This window comes from Pseudorasbora parva, chromosome 17, assembly GCF_024679245.1.
Source record: "Pseudorasbora parva isolate DD20220531a chromosome 17, ASM2467924v1, whole genome shotgun sequence".
Taxonomy (NCBI): Eukaryota; Metazoa; Chordata; class Actinopteri; order Cypriniformes; family Gobionidae; genus Pseudorasbora; species Pseudorasbora parva.
In genome coordinates this window covers 41,476,675-41,503,124 of record NC_090188.1, presented here as the reverse complement: position 1 = coordinate 41,503,124, position 26,450 = coordinate 41,476,675, and the positions used below count along the sequence as shown (strand labels likewise).

Below are 26,450 nucleotides of genomic sequence, written 5' to 3'. Positions count from 1 at the left end.
AGTAAAGGCATGCAGTAAATTGTGCGCAACAGGTTTTTCAGTAGAGTTTTGATCATGTTGATCATTTAGAGGCCACCATATAAATTTGCAATATCAAATATGATACAGTAGGCTTTATAGGGTGCAATAAAGTGTATTTGTTTTAAGGAACACTAGAGCAGACAGTCATGTGTGTTGCAGGTTGACTCATGACAATGACAGGTCTATCGTTAAGATACAGATAATGGAGACTTGAGCTCAACCTTGAGCCGTCATTTGCTGCTGTCTTTGTGTGTAAGTGGCTCTCTGTGCTTCCTGTAGATGACCACCTCAGGAGGAGGAGGCTTTTGTGACTGTGGCGACACAGAGGCCTGGAAGAAGGGCCCTTACTGTCAGAAACATGAGCCCAATATCAGCGACTGTTCCCAGAAGGTAAGATGCTTCGTCTTCTGTGAAAGTCTTAGCAGGGTATATTGGAATAATGAGGCATTAAATGATGCCGGTTCCGCTCAAGGTCCATTAATGGAACCACACGTCGTCAAAGTCCTCAAGGATGTGATTTTTGTGTTTTTCGTCCTGGGACCCACATGACCTGTGTTAATCTGACTGCATGGATGCCGTTTCTAATACATTTATTTCATTCATTGGTTGCTGCTTATGGCTCACACCTATATCAAAAGCGGCTGTATATGGTATATCCTTAAAAACTCTGTGATCCGCAAGTGCTGTCGGCTTGGGTCGCTTATCACGTGCATTTTAAAACAACTTGTGTTGTCATCAAAAGAGACAAAAGGTCTCCCTGTGGGTTTCCACCAAAAATAAAGCTCTATGGTTTAACTTTTGAAAGTACAATGATTAAGACAACCATAGACATTGTATTGTAATTTTAATGTTGTTCTGTAAGATAAAGATTTTGAAATAATTAATTAATTTGTGCTGTCCATTGATTAAAAAAAACAACAATTAATCACAATTGTTTTCTGTAATTAATCATGATTAAAAACATTTGAGTTTTATATTGTAGTTATTTGCAGGTACTCTCCAAATTATTTATGTATTTTTTAACAGTAATTACAGACATTTAACATTATGTAATTGAAAGCTATCAATTTCAACATTTTATTAGGCTTAAAAAATAACTTAATTTAACTTCCTATATAATCAATATACAGAAACTTTGAATTAATATTAACACTTTACAGTCTTAGAGATTCGTCTATATTTCTATTATTTATATAAATATTTTTAACACTTTAAACTGAATTTTTTTTATTGCATGCATTAACACACTAACACTGACAGCACTTTTATTAATGTATTAATTATTTATAAAAAAAATTATGTCTGTGTCTGTAATGATTTTTAGTAGTACTTAAACAGATTTCAGTTAGTTGCCAATTCAACATTTATAATGTTTGATTAGTTTTTCATCTAATATTTTATTTAATTTCAGCTTTATTTCAATGACTGAAAATGCTTTTTAATCATTTTAGTTAACAAATAAGAACCCTTCTTGTTTGGCAGGATCCGTTGGCTAATCTGTCTGCTGAGATGATCGCTCGCACGTATAATGTTTTCTCCATCATTCTCAAATATGCTGTGGACATGCTCACCTGGGACAAAGAAGACGAGCTACCTGAAGGCCTTGAGCCTCCGTAAGATATATTATCACTTATACCTTGAATTCATGTGATGGCATGTCTCTTAAAGCTACACTGTGTAACTTTTGTTTATTCTTAGCTAAAAAATTGGAATTGAGAGGAACAGAAACTAATATTCACTGGATGGCAATATACCTTTTCACCGCTAGATGGGGGAAAATGTCACACAGTGTAGCTTTAAATGTTTCCCACCCACAACCAGAAGAAAAAAATGTTAGCCTTTAGATGGAAAATAACACACTCATGATGTAAATCATGCGAGTGATTGTTTTTTGAAAACTTCATGTTCGTATATTAGGCGATATGTAACATGCTTGTTTTAATCTCAAGGGCCCGCGGAGACACGTACTACTGCATGCTGTTCAATGATGAGGTCCATACGTACGAGCAGGTCATCTACACACTACAGAAAGCTGTGAACTGCACTCAGAAAGAGGCTGTCAGTTTCGCCACCACCGTGGACCGAGATGTAAGTGCCAGCTTCACCTGCCACAATTCAGGCTTAAGGTTCTGTCTTTTGTTCATTGATTACTTCTGTTCACCATATTTAGGGCAGGAAGTCTGTTCGTTTTGGGGACTTCCAGTTTTGTGAACAAGCCAAATCTGTTATTGTGGTAAGTTTTCTCCAATCACAAATCCCATCCATTTTTTTTGTTCGTTTTACTGAAAACCTTTTGTTGTTAGCATTCATTTAAGTTTCATGAAGGAATCCTCTCCAATTTGCGTATTTTAATACCGGGCTATGATACATGGTTCACAAACAAGATTGTTAGTTGTGTTTGTAAAGACAAAAATCACTATTATCATTGATGCACGAAAATCGAAGTGTCAGCTTTAAAGGGTTACTTCAGTGATTTAGCATTAAAGGTCCTGTTCTTCGTGATCCCATCTTTCAAACTTTAGTTAGTGTGTAATGTTGCTGTTAGAGCATAAATAATACCTGTAAAATTATAAAGCTCAAAGTTCAATGCCAAGCGAGATATTTTATTTAACAGAAGTTCCCTTTCAAAGCCTACAGCGAGCGGCCGGTTTGGACTACACCGCTGCACTTCCTGCTGTGATGACGCCACTAGAACCATTTGTTGACTAAAGCTCCGCCCACAAGAACACGCAAAATAGGGGGCGTGGTCTCGTTGCTCTCCCACGTGGAGAAGAGCGCGCATTCAGCGCTTGCATCGCCCCGTTATGGTAAGAGGCGGGACCTTTCCGGGCAAAGTGCGCTAAACTGCTGTCCAATCACAACACGGGAAGCGCTGGCCCAATCAGAACTCGTTACGTGTTTCTGAAGGAGGGACTTCATAGAACAAGGAAATCATCAGGCCGTTTTTAGGACAGAGGAAACAGCGCTGTACAGATAAGTCAACTGTGTGAAAAATACTGCGGCGCAAAACATGAACTCATGTTATATTGCACACTGTAAACATAATCAAAGCTTCGAAAACACGCGAAAAACGGGACCTTTAATCTTTGTATTTAAACTGGGTCATTAATGTAGTATAAATGTAAAATAATTTTCATCAGATGAAACAAGTGGAAAGAAATCCCATAGACTTTGAATTTGAAGGAGGGACATCTGTAGACTTGGGTTGGGCTCAGAACCACCCGTAATACTATGTACTTGTAAATGTAGTTTATTCGTGAACATCTTTGGACACATGTTTTGCAGAGGAACACGAGTCGTCAGACGAAACCTCTGCGGGTTCAGGTCATGCACTCCTCTGTAGTGGCTCATCAGTGTTTTGCGCTCAAGGCTCTCAACTGGCTCGGCCAAATCATCCGATACTCAGGTCTGTCTCTGCATCGTTTCCCTTTGATTCTTTCCCAACACTTCTGTAGAAGTCATACTATTCAATTTCTGCTTTGTCTAGTGCAAAGCCAGACTTTAAATTGTTCTCCATTAAGCAATGATTATGCAGTTCTGTTTCACAGCTGTTTATTATTGTACTTTGCTAGGATTCCAGTAATCATAAGTTGATCAAAAGCGTGTTTAATTGAGCAGTGTGCTCGGTCTCAGCGTTTGCACCTGATTATGTGGTGTCCGCTGTAGTGAATTAGGGCTTGAGTGTATTCCTGTCGCCCAGCAGATGCTCTGAGGAGGATCCTGTGTCAGGTGGGACTGCAGCGCGGACCGGAGGGAGAGAACTCGTCTCTAGTGGACACACTTATGCTCTGTGACTCCAAGATGTGGAAAGGTGATTGAATGAGGGCCAGATCACACAGAACGCGTTTTTGCAGCGAGAGGCGCCTTTTATGTGCGTTGCTTACACTGTAAAAAATCCTCTTCTTATTTAGTATTTTTTTCTTGTTTCCAGTCCAAATATCTAAATACTCTAAAATCAAGATGCATTTACTAGATAAGTAAAACAACATAAGATATTTTTTCTGGTTTTCTGGGGAAAAATATCAAAATGAAGCGAGTTTTTGCTTAAAACAAGCAAAATTATCTGCCAATGGGGTGAGAAAAGTAATCTTATTTCTGTTTGAAACAAGATTATTTTTCTCACCCCATTGGCAGATCATTTTGCCTGTTTTAAGCAAAAACTCACTTAAATTTGATTTTATTTTCAACAAAACAAGAAAAAATATCTTATGTTGTTTTACTTATATAGTAAATGCATCTTGATTTTAGAGTATTTAGATATTTAGACTAGAAACAAGACAAAATTGATGAGTAAGAAGAGCATTTTTCGCAATGTATGCACCCTGGGCGCCTCGCGTTTTAACCGCCTGCTGCGTTCTGCATTTTTGAAGGAGCGCCCCAAGCGCATGAAGTTGAAAGAAAATTAACTCTGAGTGGAAAAGCGCCCGACGTCATTGCGTTTATTTTCTGTTGTCAATCGAATGAATGGAGAGGCGGGCCTTCAGTTGTGTTGACCATTACCTTGTTCTTTTCTAAATTAGAAAAAAGTCAACCAAAAAAGGCAGCGCAGTGCGCCTCGCGTTTTTGAACATGAAAAACTCGCTCTGTGTGATCGGGGCCGGAGTGTGCTGACATTAGCTCTCCTGAGAAATTGCTGCACTACAGAAACGCACAACACAGTGAAGGACAGAACAACAGCTTTAGATCACAGTTTACCCCAATTAAGTTGTTGTATATGATTAATAAAGCATATTTTAGGAAATTTACAGTTGCCCCTATTATGCTTCTTTTAAAAGTTCCTACTTTTGTTTTAAGTGTCCTTCAATAGGTTTACATGCATCTAAGGTAAAAAAAAAAAAAAACACTTTAATTTTCTCATAATATGCATTGCAGCTTCAGCTCTTTTCTGAAAGCACTAAGTCCCTTCCTTACTAAGAGCTCCTTCTGATTGGTCAGACGGTCCAGTCTGTTGTGATTTTGTCAACCGCTTAAAGGGTGGCGTCATTTTTTTAAGCCCTGCCAACCGGCTATACATGATGTGATTGGCGCGACCAGAGTTTGGCGTTTACCGCTCAGAAGTGATTTGAGAGTTGCCAGACGACACTCAAGGCAATTTAGATTTGCTGCCGCTAGTGTGCGTCTAGATTTCTAGGCTAGAAAACAGCCTCTTCTCAACATGTCGACATCACGACATGTTGCTACATGATGTTGCTTCTCAGCTACAGTGTTTGAGGGGGAGGTCAAAGTACCTAGTAGACGTCGTTCACAGGCAGCCAATGAAGACCATTAAACAAATACTTTACAGAAGTGACACTGGAATTGCTGACAACTCATTTTGGCAGTTCAGAAACGTTTTTTGTTTTTTTAAAGGACATTACAAGGTGTCTCACTAAGCATTCGTACATATTTGTGCATGAAATCTTCTAATGAACATTTTCATGAACAAATCATGATTCGCCAAAAAAGTTCAGTCTAAAATGTATTAGACCTGGCGACAGGGTCACGGGCGGCCAAGGCTCATTGATGCACATGGGGATTGAAAGCTGGACTGTGTGGTCCGATCAAACAGACGAGCTCCTGGAGCTATTTCAAAACAACACAAAACATAAATGTATGAATAACAATAAAATTGTATTGCACTGCAGTAATGGGATTGAAATGGAAATGTGATTAATTGTCATGCAAACAAAATGCAAATACATATAAATATCCTTAAATTAAAGTGCACTTTGGGGAACACTTTATTTTACAGTGACCTTGTTACACATATTACATGTCCTATGTACATTACATAGTAATAACTGTAGAATATGCAAACCTACAAGTAACTGACCCTAAACCAAATCCCACAAGTACTTGTCGTTAATTTATTTTACATAATATTATATTGATTTCTTTTATAATTATGCCGTAACAAGGACACCTTAAAATAAAGTGTAACTAATGTCTTGTTTGTTTCTTTAGTTTTTGGGATAAAACATGACTGAGATGTGTTCTTGCCTGGTTTTGTGAGGATCACCCAGTTAAGCTCATGCTCTACCTCATATTGTGTTTTCTGCAGGAGCGAGAAATGTTTACCACCAGCTCTTTATGAGCAGCCTTCTCATGGATCCAAAGTACAAGAAACTTTTTGCAATCCAGTTTGCGAGGGTAAGACTTCCATTCACAATAGCACAGTCCTTATATCGATTGACAGTAAAATATCTCGGGCTGTATTACACAAACATCCTAACTTTATAATCTTGTCCTGTCTGTTTAGGAATTAAAACTTTTTCAAATCTCAAGAAGATAGGAAGTTTATATTATACAGCCCAGAACTTTATTTTTGTAGGCCATGAAGCCTCAAAAAGTGGTGAAAATATTACAATTTGTTGAATTTATACAGAAAAATAACATGTAACATATTGGCTTAGACTTTACACTTTTTGTGACTCTATGACTACCTGTATGTTAAAGGAATAGCTCACCCAAAAATGAGTATTTTGTCGTTAATTACTCACTCTCATGTCATTCCAAACCCTAAAGACGTTTATTCATTTATCTTTGTTTAACACTAATGAAGATCATTTTGAAGAAACTTTGGCACTTCATGTAGTTCAAAAAACCTTTATTGTTAAAGTAATCCATATAAATTGAGCGGTTTAATCCAAGTGTTGAAGAGACGCAATCGCTACATGATGAACAGATCACACATGAACACGGATTAACATTACATTGAGTGCATACATGTATCAGATGCACTTCCTTTACACACAAGAACAAGCCACTTTAGTTTGGAATGAGGGTGAGTAAATGATGATAGATTTTTCATTTTTGGGTAAACTATCCCGTTAGGTATTGTTTTTAGAGTACATGATGTTTTTAAGAACGTTACAAGTATAAATGACTTAAAATTGCTTTAATGTGGTTACACTGAAAGCCTATAGGGCACGATAAACATTAAACATCAAAATGCACACAATTTTAAAAACATTGCCACAAAACATACTTGCTAACTTAAGATTAGCATGCAGAGGTGGACAGTAGTGAATAATTTTTAGTACATTTTTCACTTATACATTTCATTGGAAAACTTATTTCACTACATTCCAAGGCATAATATATAATGTCATACTTTTTACTGCACTACATTTTGTAAATAAGTTTTGTTTTTGTTTTTACTTTTAGTACTTAATTACATTTAAAATATAGTACTTTCTTTCTTATACTCAACTAAAATTTTAATTACTTTTACTTGAATAAGGGTGCTTTCACATCTCTAGTTCGGTTCATTTGGTCCGAATTAAGGGCAAACAATTATACATTGGTTTACATACTTTTTTTGGTTCCTTTTCACACTACACTGATTTCTTTGGTCCGAACGAGTTGAAACGAACCAAAACGCAGGCACGTGACAACTTCCACATAACTCATTGCCGTATTTCCTAAACTCCTTCTCGATTGGTCAGAAATTACTTGTGGGAAAATTCCAACAGAAGAGGCAAAGCCAGCAAACTATTGTTAGGGGTTAACAGCTTATGACCCAGGACCAGTAGTGAAGAAATGAAGACACAGTCAGGATTGCAATTAATTAAAAGAAAAATTTACTAGAATAGTTTGCAGTTTCAAAAGCAGAAGCCAGCTTCAAGTCTCACAAGGAGTTCGTAGGCCGCGCTCCCGCTCTCACCGTCTCGTTGCCTCGCCCTATCGTACATACAATTGTCCCAACAGTTATACTGTTTTCAAGGTCTTATCAACGTCATTACTGCAATGTGGGTGGTTCTTATTGGCTCAGAGACAATGCACAGTCATGGTAAATTTCCACTCATGCCAGTTAATCTGATGCACGTTTCCACTGACGTGTCACTTGTTGATGCTTTCACCCCAGAATCAGGCCCATAATGACCTTCCAGATCTGGAGCAGGCGCCAGCTTGCCCAGAACAACAAGTCCACCCATCTCTTAGGGTGCCCATTGTACACCATTCTGATCTGTAACACAGAATATTGCGCACATACACAGATACACAGTCTCTCCAAGGTTGGAGCTGATTAAGCTCCAGTTCTAACCAGTTCTTACCAAAACATACTGATAGCATGTGCTTTCTTTCAGTGAGAGGGACACACAATAGTACAGGCAATATTCATCTGGACTTTTTAGTGTTTCATTAAAAGGAAATATAAAAGGAATAAAATATAATAAATTAAATGAAAGACAAATCCATATTTTATCTCTGGAAGCCGGGCTAAGTGAGCAAACCTTGTTACTGCACTCCTGACATGTTAGGGGTGTGTGATGCCTCAAAAACACAAACACACGACTTTGTTGCCAGTGTTTAGTGACACATCACACATCTCTAGGCCAGACCCTCAGTCACTCCTCAGAGACCAAATGCACACTTTAGAAAACAAGAAACTAAAAGCAAAATCATAACTGGAAAGAATCATTATAATAATATAGGTAATATAGGAAGATATATATTAATTAAGGTTTATATTATGAAGTTAATTAGGATAAAAATGTATACAGGTATATTGAAGCGGCAGTGGATTTCAGAATCCCCGCTTCACTATAATAACACTATGGAGAGACGACTGCGTGGGCTACTTATGTCCCTGGCCATAATCTACTACATTGTGTGTATTTACCACAGTATGCAAACAATACATTTCTACAATGACGCGCGGATGCGACTTGAAAACAACTTTCTAATGCACTTTAAACGGCGAGCGCGCTTCGCTCGTCACTTCAAGCGGAGCCGTGCATTAATTATTCTTAACTCTGACATGCTCATCTTGCGAAAATATTGCCAACGATCTATCAGGTAATAATGTCATGCACATAATATCAGCGCAGCTGGTTAAGTCCAAAAATGATCAGTACTTTTGCAGTTGGTTCTGTTCGAGGTCGGATCACGTTCTCACCACAAACGAACGGCTCCAGAGTTTGTTTGAAAGCGTACTGATACCAGCTCTTCAAGGAGGTCTCGGTACGCTTGTTTGGTCCGCTTTTGGTGCGCACCCGAGTGCGATTGCTGCTTTCAGACCTGACCAAACGAACCGCACCAAAGAGGGAAACGAACTCTAGTACGATTCAACCGAACTAAATGAGGCAGGTGTGAAAGCACCCTAAAAGTATGCAATACTACATTTTTAATGTAATTTAATTGGAACATACATTCAATATAGAATGTAGGGCAGTAAAAACTATGCATTATGCTTTTGAATGTTATGCAGTAACTCTGATAAAGTATAGACATTTCCAGTCTCAACTCATGTCATGACCATGTAAAAATGGTTTTCTGCAAGCATACCTTCTGTAAAACATTTTACATGGATCAAACTCCACATGCAGGATTTTTGGTGTAAGCGGATTACTGCAATTACATTTTAGTTTTTTTTCCAAAACTGTTACAAAATGTTACAGATTCTGTCAGTAGAGCTTAAACTTGTATTGCACCATCCTGTAAGACAGAATTTATATAATTTTCCATAAGCATGGCCAGAGTATTCCCAATAATTCTGTGATTTACACTAGAAAACCCAGTTCACTTTCACTTCACACTTAGTTTGATTCAGCTGATCTGTGAGGATAAGAGAGTTTGAGAATCCGTTTCCTGTTCAGTGAGGTAACTCATCCCATAGAGAGAGAGAGAGAGAGAGGGAGAGGGAGAGAGATAGAGAGAGCCTATGTAATAGAGATGTATAGCATGTAATAGCATGTTACTCTTGCTCTCTTTGGTTCACTGCAGTCGTCCGACTGAGCCGGTCGTTCTGCGACAGCAGGACATCTGTCTTAGCATGCACTCAGGTGTAGGGCCCTATAAAATCCGAATTTCTTTTTTTTTTTTAGCACTTCAGTTTTTTGGTACTGTGGTACCAAGTCGGTACTGAAATGTAAAAAAAAAAGTGACAATACCAGCATTTCTGTAGTACCGACTTCCGAGTTCTTCCATGTTAATCTACGTGCAGCTCCAGACCGAAGCCCAATATATACTAGTGTTTGTGAATATTACACTGCAAAATACCATTTCATTATTACTCCTGCAAATGAACACATAAACCATCGTTTCATGAGAATGTACCGTTTCATTTGAGAAAACAGGATATTGTAATATCATGAAATGGTATAATAATATCATAAATATTAAATATCATAATATAATAATATTATGAACATAGACACTCAAAGGTCTTCATGGCAACCCGTCAAAATAAAATTTTGGTTTAATTTAAAGAAATTGACAGATATATAGTATGCTTGTGGTGTGCAGTAGATTTAGCTACATCTCTATGTAATAATAATAGGCTACTACTGATAATAAAAATTATTATGCCTAGCTTATTTTTCACTTGATCTTTTTTTTTTTTTTTATATAAACAATGCTTACTTTTAAACAGCATGTTATTTTAAAAGGTATTATTTACTTATAATGATTATCATCATAACAAATATATATTTTTTATATAGTAAATAAAATTTAAATAAATAAAAAAACAGATAGATAGATAGATAGATAGATAGATAGATAGATAGATAGATAGATAGATAGATAGATAGATAGATAGATAGATAGATAGTACTGAGAACTTTTTATACTACTGGAATTGTGGTACCGTGACATCCCTAGTCCTACTTTTGGTTTAATCCGATTCCGTGTTATCCGTAAATTCCTAAGACTAGATTCCGCAATTGCGTCCGTGTTTTCCGCATGGGGCCCTACCTCAGGTGTCACTGACAGCATGTTCTGCCAGAGATTAGAAGCTTAAACAACTCTAGAAAGTCTACAAAAACAGTGTGCAAAGTTCAGCTTTAACTCAAGTCCCCCGGCTCCACACATGCCCGTTCTCGAGACTGACCTGTGCCGCGGTGTAACTTCAGGCCGTATGTGCCGCAGAACGAGAACTGAGTCGGGGGACATAACTTCAGATGGCGTCTGACCTCTGACCCGGAAGGTGAATGTGCCCCCTTCCTTTAGAATTACCGGCGCCTCCAGACAGATTTTATGGAGGACGATCACGAGCGTGTAGTGTCAGTGACCTCTCTGTCAGTGCAGCTCTTCACCGCCCCCACTGTGGTGAGTACCGCCAATCCCACACACCTCTGCTCTCTCTTCTGCCTTTTTCTCCTCTCCTCCGCTCCTTCACCACCACCTGCAGAACTATGAGCGCTTGCAGAGCGACTACGTGAAAGACGACCACGACAGGGAGTTCTCAGTCACTGACCTTTCTGTGCAAATGTTCACCGTGCCTTCTCTGGTAAGTACGTGCGAGGAGAGACCACCTGCCATGAGGAAGAGGGCTTGTCATTTTGGGTTTTTGATCTTTCATTTTGCAGTTTTTTTTCCACTTTTTCTGCTCCCTGTCCATCTATGTATTTCATTTTCCACTTGTTCCTCCCTCTTTCCTCTTTCCTAGTGGTGCACCGAAGTGATTTTTTTCACCGAAACAGACACTTAAATGAAAGTTTTCATTTAGCTGAAAACAGAAACTGAAAATAAGATTTATTTCATAATTTTAAAAAAAACTGTTGTGCATATATAGATATGTACATTTACATTGTGCACAAGGCAGTTTTTAGATCAGCTTGTGTGCAATTTTGCTCCAGTTTGTTGCTGAAAGATAAATATTTATGGCAGTAAAAGCTTGTTTTTAACATTTCATTTCTGTAAGTTGTACTGTATCTTTCAACATACCTTCTGATGTTCATTCATCTTTATCCTCTGACTTAAAGGGTTCGTTCACCCAAAAATTAAAATTCTCTCATTAATTCCTCTCCCTCCTGTAGTTGGCCAGCCGTCAGACCTGCGCTCATCTTCAGACACCGATGAAGATATTAGTGTTGAAATCCGATGGCTCAGAAAGTCCTTCATTGACACCAATGTCATTTCCTCTCTCAAGACCCATAAAGGCACTAAAGACATCGTTACAAGGCCCATCTCACTACAGTGGCTCTACAATCATTTATGAAGAGATGAGAAGAGTTTTAGTGCACAAAAAAAACCTAAATAACGACATATAGTGATGGGCCGGTTTCAGCATTCGATTCATGATTCGGATCGCCAATGTCACGTGATTTCAGCAGTTTGACACGCGATCCGAATCATGAATCGATTCACTGATTCATAGTGGTTCGAAACTTTTTGATATCGGCCCATCACTATATGAGTCAGTATTTAGTTGTTTTTTTTGTGCACTAAAACTCTTCTCATCTCTTCATAAATGATTGTAGAGCCGCTGTAGTGAGATGGGCTTTGTAACGACGTCTTTAGTGCCTTTATGGGTCTTGAGAGAGGAAATGACATTGGTGTCAATGAAGGCCTTTCTGAGCCATCGGATTTCAACACTAATATCTTCATCTGTGTGTGAAGGTGAACACAAGGGTAATTATTATTGATAGAAGTTTCATTTTTGGATGAACTAACCCTTTAAGGAATGCTGTTTCCGGTTGTAGCCTGTACTCGTTTCACTTGAGAGTACCGTCTCAACAGCCATTTATGAGCGCTTTTTATTCATATTTAAGCATTTAAAAACTGTGCTCATGGCACCCCAGTCACAAATTTTTCAATGATTTATAAAAGATTAATCACTGGATAGACATGTGGAATTTTGGTATGGAGATTAGGGCTGGACCAGAATATTCAAATATTCGTTTAGTGGGTTGGTACACAAGTGTCTTTTTTTTAATTGATATTAATATTCATGTTTTTTTGTTGTAGTTTTTTTCGTGCACATCTGGCATCCCGCTCAAAACGGTTCTCATTCGAGCTGGCACATGCTTACACTATTAAATCTCCCTATGTTTTTTTTTTTTTTTACAATTTAGCCTAGCAGTTTTTAATAGGATAGACAGTTGAATTGGAACCCAATCTCGTTATTCTTAATAAATATATATTGCTTCTTAGCCTAAGTGTTCCCTGCAACTGAAGTATATTCTCTGTCTAGAGCGCACAACGGCATGAGCTTATGTCATGAGTTTGCATTTTGGGTTAAGCTGCGTTGGTTTGACATTTTGGAAGATAGAATAATAAAATCAAAATGCACAATCTCATTGAGCCTCATGTTAAAATGCTTTACAGCAGAAAAACAGCACAGACCAGGGCAGTGTTCTGTTCATACATCACCTGAATACAATATAGACTGAAAGATGGTTAATCAAAATGAAGATAAACGAGCTAACATGTTCACAGCATATTCACGCTGTGTGCACGAAACAGACACGGAAACAGTCAAACACGCCATCAGACAAACACTAATTAATCGTCACCTTTTGGTCAATGATTTCAGGCCGCCAAAACTTTTTCTGTGCCTTAAAAAGTCAAAAATCATTTCTGTGCCTTACTACTATTCGTTTTTTTTCCTCCCTTCTCATCTCCTTCCTTCTTCATTTACTGAGTTTCATATATTGATATCATATTATCATATGTCATGTATCATATATCATCTCATCTCTCATATATCATATATTATATCATAATCATACAGTATATCATCATATATCATATCGTCATATCTCATACATCATATCCTCATGTCATACATCATATCATATATATCATGTCATTTGTCATGTTATATCATATCAATCATATGTCATATATCATATCGTCATATATAATCTCATCTCTCATATCACCTCAATCATGTAGCATATCATATTGTCATATCATCTCTTAATATCGTACAACAATCATATCGATCATATACATTGTCATGTATCATCTCATATCTCATATATGATATAACTGTCTTACCTAGACCACCAGCGGTCTAGATGTGACGGTGAACTCGGTGTATCTGATATTTTTCAGGCGCGGATGCTGATCACAGAAGAGAACCTGATGACCACCATCATCCGCACCTTCGTAGACCACCTCAGACACCGAGACCTGCAGGGCCGCTTTCAGTTTGAGCGCTACACCGCACAACAGGCCTTCAAATTCCGTCGAGTCCAGAGCCTTATAGGAGACCTCAAGTAAGACGAGTGTGTGTGTGGTCGTAAAGCCTATTCCTTTCAAGTCAGTTAGCCAGAAGTTTTACTGTCTGGTCCACAAGCTTATTTTGGTCAAGAACTGCCCATTTACACTGGAAATATATGATAATACTCAGTAGTATATATATTATTATAACTCAGTTGTATAATAATACTGGAAGTAGCATAGAAGTCAGCCAATATGATTAAAACTAGTGATCTTCAGATTGCTTACCATTTCTGTGGCCTATATACATTAGGGGTGGGAGAAAAAAAAAATTGACTTTGCTACAAATCACAATAAGAAACGTTTTTTTAAATCACCACTATGATGAAACATTTATTTTTAAATGCTAATATAATGAATACAATAACTGGTCTGCAGCAGTACCGGAATATCTTCAGTATTGATCATCCTTATTACCTCCACAGACTTCTCCTTCTACTGTAAGAGGTTATTCGCTAACAATGCTTTGTTACACTTAGGCTTGGGCACCAATTACATTTTTACTGTTACCTTTTTTTGTTACTTTAGGGAAATATCAATAACTGTGCTGAAACTGTGTATCATTTATTGAAGTGTTACTGAGATTATGCCAGAGCTGCCTTGGTCTGCCATTGCCTGTGATGTTTGTTCACTGTAATATTTATCCGTAATGGTAGACTGCTAGCTACTTAATTAACTGAATTCATAAAAAACAACCATTTGGTTATATTTTTTTCTTTTTAATTAAATTTATATGAAAAGATTTCCAACAAATTCTCTGTTGTGCATTTTCTGGTAATCAAATGAAGACATAAAACATTAATTAATTTTTTTGTCAATCAAAGCTGCACAACTGAGCTTAATACTGTTAAAATTAAAATATATAATTATTATAGTAATAGATATATTACTTAAAAAATAAAGTTTTCATAGTTTATAATTATATTGTTTTTAATTATTATAAAAAATGTGTGACACTATAGCTGTCTCTCATTTGGTTAAATTTCGAAGGCTGCGTCCTCCGGAGGACACGTCCTGTGTAGGATGCAGTATACGGAGTGTCCTCAATCAGAATTAAACGAGACGTCCTTTGTAGGACACACAGGCAGGAAGTATCACGTTGCTATGCCAACACGTTCAGCCTCGTTGCGCTCTCATGCCAGTTATATGAATGAAAATTATTTATAACTTGAAAATGACTATGAAATGTTTCTTGTCTTGACAGTTCTAAACGTTTAAAAAGCACTAAAGCGTTGTAATCCTGTCTACCACAACTATCTGTTTGAGATAATAGAGCTTAAAAAAAAAAAAAAAAAAGCTTGAACTACTTAATTTAAACACCACACCTACGCTCGCATGTATATCTGGCGGTGGTCATATAATATAAAACAAATTGACAGTTGTTAACGGCGACGCAAAGAATTGTGGGTTATCTCCAGCCGTGAAGGATACTCCTCATGCACACTCCGAATTCCTGTGACAGAAGGACGCATTCGAAGGTCGCGTTTGGAGTGTCCTACTCACTTTTTTGAAATGAGACGGCCTTATGACGTATGCAGCCTTCGAATGCGACCTCTGGAGGACGCAGCCTTCTGAAATGAGACACAGCTAATATTGGATGATTGGGTAATTGGTTCACTAATGAGGTCAGGTGTGATGGTTCACACGAGTACAATTTATGCCTGTTTGTGCTTGCTGTTTGCCTGACAAAGACCCTTTGGGTCGAAACGTTGTCCCCTTTAAATAAATCTTTGGGAGCAGCAACAGCAGTATGCAGATTTTTTTTACTTTGATAGTTTATAATTATAACAAGTGTTGGTGTTATAATTACACAGAGATCTAGATCTTTACTGTACAACAGTAATATATTTGTCAAGTTAAACCCAACTTTTATTTTGACTTTTTATTTTATTATTTTCTTTCTGTGTGTTTATGACGGTAGTTTTCTCTCAAATTAAACGGTAAAATGCTGATGAAGTGACTCTCAGAGCGGATCTAGAGATGAAAGACCTGCTTTCCTGTCCTCGTATGAGATGGAGACACGCGACCGTCACGCAACTGTGTGTGTGTGTGAGATGTAAATAAACTGCGGGTCAGCGCCATTCATTCACACAAACACACAGGATTGGTATTTAAATAGTATTTTTGCTGTTAAATATTCACAGACACTAGTCTATATCACCAGATGCGTTCTCTGGTAATGTGAACCGGCACGCCGTAGTACCAGCGTAATTCGTTTAGTGCCTTTTAAAGTATTGTATTCAGGGTTGTCTTATATTCAATATAGTATTTGAAAGTATTCACGGCAAATCTGATTCCAGGTTTAATTGACTTATAGAGGGTTTTGAATAGTAGACTGTGGACCATTGCGGTACACTACTTTGCACTCGTTTTGATTGACTTCATACACAATTGTGCATTATTTGTGTCTAAAATGTCCATTTCTTGAGATGCGTGTTCATGATGCATTTCTCTTGGCTGCAGGTATGTCCTGATAAGCCGTCCAACAGATTGGGGCGACCAGCTCAGGGAGAAATATCTGGAGGGTTTTGATACTTTCTTGGAGTTGCTGAAATGCATGCAGGTGACTATACCAATCTGACCTTAGGGTTGTGTGTCTAGGGTAATCAAGCACTAAAACAAGTGTGTGTGTGTGTCATCTTTGCAGGGAATGGACCCAGTTGTGCGTCAAGTGGGGCAGCACATAGAGATGGAGCCAGAATGGGAGGCAGCATTCACCTTACAGATGAAGCTCACACATATCATCTCTATGATGCAGGAATGGTGTGCCAGTGATGTGAGTGCATGTTAGACACAATCACATTAGTACCGACTAGGGATGCAACAATACATTTAGTCCACGGTTCAATACACACCTCGGTTTTTAACCACGTTTTTTTTTTTTTTTTGCTATTCTATTCTTGGGCGACAGGAACAGAAAAAAGGTTAAGGAGAAAATATTTGTATTGCAAAACTTTCATTTCACTTAAAAGACTTGAAAACCCTTACTTAAACTTAAAACTTTACTTAAAAAACCCTTGTACATATTTCCAGTGTATTGTATAATATAAAATAAATATATATGAAGACTTACAGTGGCAGCTCAGAGATGTACAGTAGCGTTTAAGAATGAAATTGAATGAATAAAATGTTGGCTAAAATTAAAACTACATAGTCTTCAATATATAACATTGATTAAAGGCTACTGTATTAAAGGTCTTTTGTTTTTTACATAATTTTAGAGGTTAACTGTCCCTTTAAGGCAGTGTTAATTTTGACAGCAAATTCAGATTTAGTCTTAGTCTTAGTCTTTTGAATAACACACCATTTAGTTTTAGTCCCATTTTAGTCATCTGAAATCTTTTAGTCTTAGTCTAGTTTTAGTCGACTAAATATCATAAGAGTTTTAGTCTTAGTCTCACGGGTCGGTTTGTATAACGTTTTTGCTATGTTCACAGAATAAAGGACTATTAAAAATAAAGAAGATAAGAGCAAATAACTTAAATACAAGCAGTAGCATAAATAAATTCTATTAAGCAAAGATACTGATAAAATGAACAATGCATTTCCTGTTTTTCAGGTAGGTCTAACGTTAGTTTTAGGTAGAGAAATAGAATAAATAATCCAATGTAAAATAACTACTTATTTAACTGTTTAAATGAAAGATTAATCCTTATTAAACTTACACAAGCTATTCAATCAAGAGCAGTGAGTCCTCATATTTTCTTTGACATTAAAGGTTGCTGCCCCTTTAAGACAGGGGTATGCGTCGTCTTTCTCGACTGTATAAAGTTCACTTAAGGCATATTCAGACTATGTCTGCTTGGATACTTAACAAGATGGACATGTTGACATACTTTTTGTATGAGTTTGTCCGTTCAAGCGCAAGACTTGAACGATAACTGAATATTTGCGCGCTGTGGGACGCGTGCTCGCTCTCGGATGACAGATCTTCACACAGCGCGTGCACGCTCTCATTCGCGTCTTCTGGCGAATATACCCGTCCCGGGTGAGGACGGCGAAATGACTGGACAAACGGCAGCACTCGCATGCATTGAACACAGTTTACAAAGAGAAACCATTTTGCCAGTTTTTATTTTATTATCGTTGTTGTAGTGTAGCCTATCACTGAGGAGCCAGCACGTGTATCCATCGACAGAAACAAACATAAAGCATTATTTTCAAGTTACAACCCATATCAAAGAAGCGTCATCATCAGATGTAAGATGGACCGCGGTGCAAGTGCGTTTTACACGGCACCCCGGTTGGGAAACGCTGGTCTAATCACAGGTCAGACGTGGTTTTCTTTAGCTTCTATTTTATTCCAAGTTTAGCAGCTAGCGGAAACACGGTGGTTTATCTGATAAAAAAAACTTGGCGTGCGTGCTTTGGCATGTAACTCATGTGCCTCTGACATTTCTGTTCTGTCTTTTCTGTGTAACTGCTGCTGCGTTTGTTTAGCTGTTGCGCTTGCATTTGCCGCGGCTTTTTTAAATGGCTCTCGGCTGCTTCTGCATAGATCAACCTACCCTCAAAGATTCGCTCTGATTGGATTTCTACGTTTCTACCCAACACGGCCCACAAAAAGAGTATTTATGATTCGATCTCTTCTCCATTCGTCCCTCCCATATATTTTCGTCTCATTTTTATTCGTTGACTAAAGTGCCAGTTATATTTCGTCACGTTCTTCGTCATCATATCTGACTTTTTATTTAGTTTTTATTTAGTTTTCGTCCGTGAAAAAGGTTAGTTGACGAATATTTTTCGTCATAGTCTTCGTCAACGAAATTAACACTGCTTTAAGGACATGTAGTTCACTAGGCTGCTGCTGTCAATTAAAGACCTGCTTGCATCTCATATACAGACAGACGCGCACAATTTTACTTTCACTTTAGACATAACCGACTGTGTTTATATGTTAACCTTGTGTGTATTTGACAGTATTAGCTCAGTAAGACTGTCCAGTAATCACGTGTGTTTGACAGACGTTTAGTGCGCGTGCTCAATGCAAAACAGTGCATAAGCACGCAAATTAAAAGTTTGACCGGCAAGGCTTTAAAATGTGGATAAACACCCCTAATTTTAGTGCATATGATTGTATATTTGCTCATATCAGCGCATAGACTCTCAGGCACACGCAGAAAGAGCCGAAACAAACTGAGAAATATTTAAAACGGAGAGAAATAGAAACAATGCTGTGCCGAACGGTTCAATATTATATTGAGTATTGTGGCACCCCTAGTACCCACAATGCACCACGAAGCAGCCTGTTTATACAGGGAGTGCAGAATTATTAGGCAAATGAGTATTTTGACCACATCATCCTCGTTATGCATGTTGTCTTACTCCAAGCTGTATAGGCTGGAAAGCCTACTACCAATTAAGCATATTAGGTGATGTGCATCTCTGTAATGAGAAGGGGTGTGGTCTAATGACATCAACACCCTATATCAGGTGTGCATAATTATTAGGCAACTTCCTTTCCTTTGGCAAAATGGGTCAAAAGAAGGACTTGACAGGCTCAGAAAAGTCAAAAATAGTGAGATATATTGCAGAGGGATGCAGCAGTCTTAAAATAGCCAAGCTTCTGAAGCATGATCATCGAACAATCAAGCGTTTCATTCAAAATAGTCAACAGGGTCGCAAGAAGCGTGTGGAAAAACCAAGGCGCAAAATAACTGCCCGTGAACTGAGAAAAGTCAAGCGTGCAGCTGCCAAGATGCCACTTGCCACCAGTTTGGCCATATTTCAGAGCTGCAACATCACTGGAGTGCCCAAAAGCACAAGGTGTGCAATACTCAGAGACATGGCCAAGGTAAGAAAGGCAGAAAGTCGACCACCACTGAACAAGACACACAAGCTGAAACGTCAAGACTGGGCCAAGAAATATCTCAAGACTGATTTTACTAAGGTTTTATGGACTGATGAAATGAGAGTGAGTCTTGATGGGCCAGATGGATGGGCCCGTGGCTGGATTGGTAAAGGGCAGAGAGCTCCAGTCCGACTCAGACGCCAGCAAGGTGGAGGTGGAGTACTGGTTTGGGCTGGTATCATCAAAGATGAGCTTGTGGGGCCTTTTCGGGTTGAGGATGGAGTCAAGCTCAACTCCCAGTCCTACTGCCAGTTTCTGGAAGACACCTTCTTCAAGCAGTGGTAGAAGGAAGAAGTCTGCATCCTTCAAGAAAAACATGATTTTCATGCAGGACAAAGCTCCATCACACGCGTCCAAGTACTCCACAGCGTGGCTGGCAAGAAAGGGTATAAAAGAAGAAAATCTAATGATATGGCCTCCTTGTTCACCTGATCTGAACCCCATTGAGAACCTGTGGTCCATCATCAAATGTGCGATTTACAAGGAGGGAAAACAGTACACCTCTCTGAACAGTGTCTGGGAGGCTGTGGTTGCTGCTGCACGCAATGTTGATGGTGAACAGATCAAAACACTGACAGAATCCATGGATGGCAGGCTTTTGAGTGTCCTTGCAAAGAAAGGTGGCTATATTGGTCACTGATTTGTTTTTGTTTAGTTTTTGAATGTCAGAAATGTATATTTGTGAATGTTGAGATGTTATATTGGTTTCACTGGTAAAAATAAATAATTGAAATGGGTATAAATTTGTTTTTTGTTAAGTTGCCTAATAATTATGCACAGTAATAGTCACCTGCACACACAGATATCCCCCTAAAATAGCTAAAACTAAAACTTCAGCTAATATTCAGCTTTGATATTAATGAGTTGTTTTGTGTTCATTGAGAACATGGTTGTTGTTCAATAATAAAATTAATCCTCAAAAATACAACTTGCCTAATAATTCTGCACTCCCTGTAAGTGTCTTGTTTGTCCCGTGTACAGGAGAGAGGGCTGATCGAAGCCTATAAGAAGTGCCTGAACGCGCTGACTCACTGCCACAGTGGTTTCACAGATGGGGAACAGCCCATAACCCTCAGCATGTGCGGCCACTCCGTTGACACCATCCGCTACTGCGTGTCTCAGGAGAAAGTCAGCATACACCTGCCTGTGTCCCGGCTTTTAGCAGGTGACTCCTAATGTTTCATGCAAAATCCATTGTGCGGGAAGGTATGATAGACACTTGTTTCCACCACAGAAAAAAATAAAACAAATATTTTACTTTAGCAATTTGTACTTTTCTTTCTCAGAATTGTTAGTTACAAAGTTAGAATTGTGTATTTCTTTGTTGAATTTTTAATAATTAATAACTGTTGTTACAGCAACAAATAATTGTTGTTTTTCTCCCCCCAAATTATTATTTTAGTCTTCAATTTTCTGCTTTCCATTTTAATGTTTTTGGACTCGATTTTAATGATTTTAGCCATCAAAAAGCATGTTTAATTAATTGAAATCATGAAACGTATTCAATTGAATGAAGATGTATTTAAAGTTGAACAAAAATTACATGTTTAATTGATAGGTTTTTTTTTCTTTCTTGAATCCTGTTTTATTTTTACCAAATGCTTTATTTTCTGCTTTAATATTACTGGATTCCATTTTAATTGTTTAATTAAAGGTTAGTCATAATTAAATGTTTAATTAAATGTTAGTCACTAAAATGTTAGAATTTCATTTTTTTTAATTTTAGAAATTCTGTTGTGTATTTAAACATTTCTGGCAATCAAATTAAGGCATAAGACATTATAAATAGAGTTTAAATAATGTGTTATTACTATTATTAGTAGTAGTATTAGTTAGTATTATTACACTGAGACAGTTAAATTCTACTGTAAAATAGTAATATTTTTCTGTCATAATTTCAAGTTAAGCCGAACTTTTGTTTAGACGGGTTGACTCAAAGTTTCTGTGTGTTTATAACATGATGATAGTTTTTCTCAAATGAAACGGTGAAATGCTGATGAAGTGACTCTCAGATCGACTCTGGAGATGAAGTTCATGCATTCATATAGTGCGAGAGCAGAGGCCGTGTGCTTCAGTGATTGAAACCGCGCGCCTGCACCCTTCATTCACACACAAACCATCCAGGGTTCATATTTAAATAGTCTTGCGGGTTGCTTTTTATTTATTCATCAAATTTGACAAATTGATAGTATAGTAAATTCCATTTTTCATGACTGGATTACGCGATACCGTCCACATTTTCTGCATCCTGAAAATCATAGGGCCCTACAGCTCACAATTCTGAGAAACAAAAAATATTAACGTCAAGTTTATCTTGAGATTTAACTTTTTCCTCAGATTTGTGAAGTCCGTAGTGCGAGATATTGAATTACACAGTAAACTCGCACTTGCCAGTTAAGTCCAAATTCTGAGAGAGTCATGTTTGGGAGAAGTTACCTTTATTTTTTATTCTGTGGCGAAAATAAACTTCCATAGGAAGGTCCATATACATTCTGTAGTTTTGCAAATAAATAGTTATTCCCTTGAATAATAAATCCCATTATTGTTGTTGTGTGTATGGAATATTTGATGCACTCATGAAATTGCTTAAAAAATGGTTGGTGATGAAAACCACATTACATATCAACTAAACCTTAACTTGCTCTCTCTTGCAATCAGGTTTACATGCTCTGCTGAGCAAAACTGAGGTTGCCTATCGATTCCCTGAGCAGCTGCCCCTGGTGAGTTTGGGAGTAATGTCCATTTTTGTTCTTCACAAACTTTCATAAAACTTTTTTCAAACTTTTTTCTTTTGTCTTTTTCAGAGTGAACTGAGTCCACCCATGTTGATCGAGCACCCACTCCGCTGCCTTGTTCTGTGTGCTCAGGTGCATGCTGGGATGTGGAGGAGAAATGGCTTCTCTTTGGTCAATCAGGCAAGAAGCTTACACATCTGTTTCATTCTAATACAAATTGTCTTTTAACGGCATGATTGTTTAAAGGGTTAGTTCACCCAAAAATGTAATGTATGTCATTAACTCATCCCCCTAATGTCGCTCCACACCCGTAAGACCTCCGTTCATCTTCACACACAGTTTAAGATATTTTATATTTAGTCCGAGAGCGTATGCAAGTGTATGCACACTATACTGTCCATGTCCAGAAAGGGAATAAAAACATCATCACAGTAGTCCATATGAGACATCAGTGGGTTAATTAGAGTCTCTTGAAGCATCCAAAATACATTTGGGTCCAAAAATAACAAAAAACGTAGCTAGTGATCGACCGATATTGATTTTTTTTATTACCGATTATTTGGATGTTTATGTGCCGATAACCCGATATATAGAACCGATATTTATTTATTGTGTTATTTCTGTTTTTTACAATTACAGCAACAGCACTTAACTGCGCTTTTTAAACACTGTAATTTTTGCGGTTTCACTCCCTTACATACAGAACAAAAGACATCTACATCAATAAATAGTCTGAAAAAATTGGCTTTTTTTTAAATACAGTGCAGTTTTTTAAACATTAATGCTGTTTCAACTTTTTATTTATAAATGCAGCCATATTAACAACAGGCAAAATACATATATAAAGTCTAATATTTTCAAATGGAGAACATAAATGAGAGTTGAGTCTATCAAATCCCCATAACTAAATATAAGCATTCATTTTTTTAAACTACAGTTTTAAAAGGTTTATGTGTTTAATAGACTAAAGATTGAATATTCTCTGGAATTGTAATGGCTATGATGTATTTGCGGTTTTGTTTCTTTTTCTTATCTCATCTAGTACGGTATCAAAATTAATGTTTGTGTATGTCTATGAAATGCTGACGACAGCGCTGTTTTCATCTCTGCGTTTAACTTACACATCTCGCGGAGATAGGCCTAATAATACATTTTCACGGAGCTGTAATTAATAAGATGTTTATTATATAAATGTTATATAGCAGACGTTAATATAACTAGGAGTTTTAAACGAGTCGGTCTTGTTTACATACGGTGACTATCCTATGCTGGAGCTGCAACTCCGTGAGAGAACGCGACAGAGCATAAACAACACTGAGAGAGAAATAAGTTTAGCGCTTTCCAACATGCTCTCATTCATGGTGGCCTAATAATTCATTTTCACGGAGCTGTAATTAATAAGATGTTTATTATATAAATGTCATATAGCAGACGTTAATATAATTTAAGGAGTTTTAAACGAGTCGGTCTTGTTTAGCCTACATAGCCTACGGTAACGTTAGCATATATGCTGGAGCAACAACTCGGTGAGTGAACGGCTGAATGCGACTGAGCATAAACACACAGAAAGAAAGAAATTTGGTGCTTTTACTTCCAACATGCTCTCATTCATGGCTGTTTTGTTTCATTCATGTGAAGTTACGTCTTTATTGTGACAACGGATTACCTGATGACTCCAAGTTTAAACTATACAATATCATCTCATAACATCTTATTTGTGCATATCTCAATTGTGCATTAATGTTATGTTATGTCAAACAAAGTTTATTAATTAAGGGATGCAGGTTATTTTACCTTTAAACACCGTTGTTGACTCATCTCCCCTCAGACAGTCCGTTAATGGCACGCTTGTATGCAATTCTCAAAACGTCCACAAGATGGCGCCATTTATCGGGAAATCTGATATTACAATACCGATACCCGATTATGGGAAAATGCTTAAATATCGGGAAAAATATCGGGAATCTGATATATCGGTCGATCACTAAACGTAGCCATATCTAGTCTGATGCTCCATTGGGCTGTGATTATGGGGCGTGTTTCAACCCAACCAGAAAAGACCCAATGATGCTGAGTTCGGCTGCCATCCAGGCTAACAAAAACTACGACTTTATACAGCATTGTCTATTCATGATTCGGATCGCGTGTCAAACTGCTGAAATCATGTGACATTGGCGATCCGAATCATGAATCAATACGCTGATTCATAACCGTTTGAATCTTTAAACAAACACAGAAGAGAAGACAATGCTGAATAAAGTCGTAGTTTTTGTTATTTTTGGACCCAAATGTATTTTCTCTGCTTCAAGAGACTCTAATTAACCCACTGATGCCTCATATGGACTACTTTGATGATGTTTTTATTCCCTTTCTGGAGATGGACAGTATAGTGTGCATACACTCGCATACGCTCTCGGACTAAATATAAAATATCTTAAACTGTGTGTGAAGATGAACGGAGGTCTTACGGGTGTGGAGCGACATTAGGGAGAGGAGTTAAAGGGGGGGGTGAAATGCTGTTTCATGCATACTGAGCTTTTTACACCTTTAAAGACTTGGATTCCCATCCTAAACATAGACAAAGTTTCAAAAACTAATGTTGGACGTTTGATGGAGTATTTCTGTGTTAAAAATACTCCTTCCGGTTTCTCACAAGTTTCGGCGAGTTTTTTTCGAGTATGGGTCCACTTGACGTTAAATAGAGCGGAAGGTCCTTGTATGGGCCGTACGGGCTCTTCTCCCTGTAGGGTGCGCGCGCACGTGACTAGAGGGAGAGAGAGGAAATGCACGCTGTAAACAGTCTCTCAGGTGCAGATCCAGTCGTCCGTGAACACTTATGACGCACCGCGCTCCACTTTATTCCTCTGGGTGACGTCGAGCGACTTCAACGCTTCAGCACAGCGTTCCGGGAAGGCAGCGCTGCATTTGAACCGATTTGAACGCAGAAATGACGGGAAGCTTCAAGGCATCGCTTCAGTCGCGTCGCAAAGTGGATTTCCACGGTCACTGCTGTCACAGGACTTCACCAAATCATACCAAAGAAGTGTGTTTTTGACGGAGCGGTCCCAGCGATAAAGGTTCGGTCCTGCTTTGGAAGCAGCCGGTGAGTAAATCTGCTTCAAATGTCTCTGCTATTGGCTCGTCGCGTGAGTAAACATCAGTAAACGATACGATCGCGTGCTTCGTCATTCAAATGCGCTAACGGTTACTCCATTGTTGTTCTGTATAACGTTACACTAGTCTGACTCTGACGTGCAAAACCGTTTTGCTTGCTACCTCTAAGGTCTAGTCACATACAATAGTCCATAAACCGAATCATGTCCTCATAAACTGCGCGTAAAGACACACAAAGGCCCCTAAATACAGTCCATACCACAGAGACGGACATCCTGATGTTGCCGTTTCTCCTGTTCAATTTATTTCAGCCTCAGATTTGATTGTGGATCATTATCTGTATTAGCTGAGATAACGATGGGTTTCTCCACGCTTGAGGACGTCACCGCTTTGCGCGCTTGTCATTCTTTAGCTCCGCCCACACGATACGCCTCCAGGCGCTCGGTTTTTTCCGGAAAGACTCGGTACAGCCCATATTTCTTTTATACGGGTGTCACCCGTGCGTGTGGGTCCGTGTGTCACCCGTGCGTGTGGGTGCGTGTGTCACCCGTGCGTGTGTCACCCGTGCGTGTGGGTGCGTGTGTCACCCGTGCGTGTGGGTCCGTGTGTCACCCGTGCGTGTGTCACCCGTGCGTGTGGGTGCGTGTGTCACCCGTGCGTGTGGGTGCGTGTGTCACCCGTGCGTGTGGGTGCGTGTGTCACCCGTGCGTGTGGGTGCGTGTGTCACCCGTGCGTGTGGGTGCGTGTGTCACCCGTGCGTGTGGGTCCGTGTGTCACCCGTGCGTGTGGGTCCG

The 26,450-nt window shown here is 38.4% G+C and overlaps 1 protein-coding gene across 2 annotated transcripts in view; it reads left to right on the top strand.

Annotated features, from left to right (window-relative positions):
• Positions 1–26,450, top strand: part of ubr2 (ubiquitin protein ligase E3 component n-recognin 2) — an 81,082-nt gene that overhangs the window by 15,701 nt on the left and 38,931 nt on the right. Inside the window, exons 4-17 of one of the 2 annotated variants that reach the window (XM_067422405.1) lie at positions 301–411; positions 1,504–1,634; positions 1,971–2,109; positions 2,192–2,254; positions 3,307–3,427; positions 3,725–3,832; positions 6,062–6,150; positions 11,138–11,236; positions 13,789–13,952; positions 16,420–16,519; positions 16,604–16,732; positions 20,789–20,972; positions 22,466–22,527; positions 22,612–22,722. In XM_067422405.1, coding sequence (XP_067278506.1) covers positions 301–411; positions 1,504–1,634; positions 1,971–2,109; positions 2,192–2,254; positions 3,307–3,427; positions 3,725–3,832; positions 6,062–6,150; positions 11,138–11,236; positions 13,789–13,952; positions 16,420–16,519; positions 16,604–16,732; positions 20,789–20,972; positions 22,466–22,527; positions 22,612–22,722 — 1,611 coding nt within the window. Of the gene's footprint in view, positions 1–300; positions 412–1,503; positions 1,635–1,970; positions 2,110–2,191; positions 2,255–3,306; positions 3,428–3,724; positions 3,833–6,061; positions 6,151–10,956; positions 11,056–11,137; positions 11,237–13,788; positions 13,953–16,419; positions 16,520–16,603; positions 16,733–20,788; positions 20,973–22,465; positions 22,528–22,611; positions 22,723–26,450 lie in introns of both variants that reach the window. The other variant, XM_067422406.1, reaches the window with a different exon arrangement.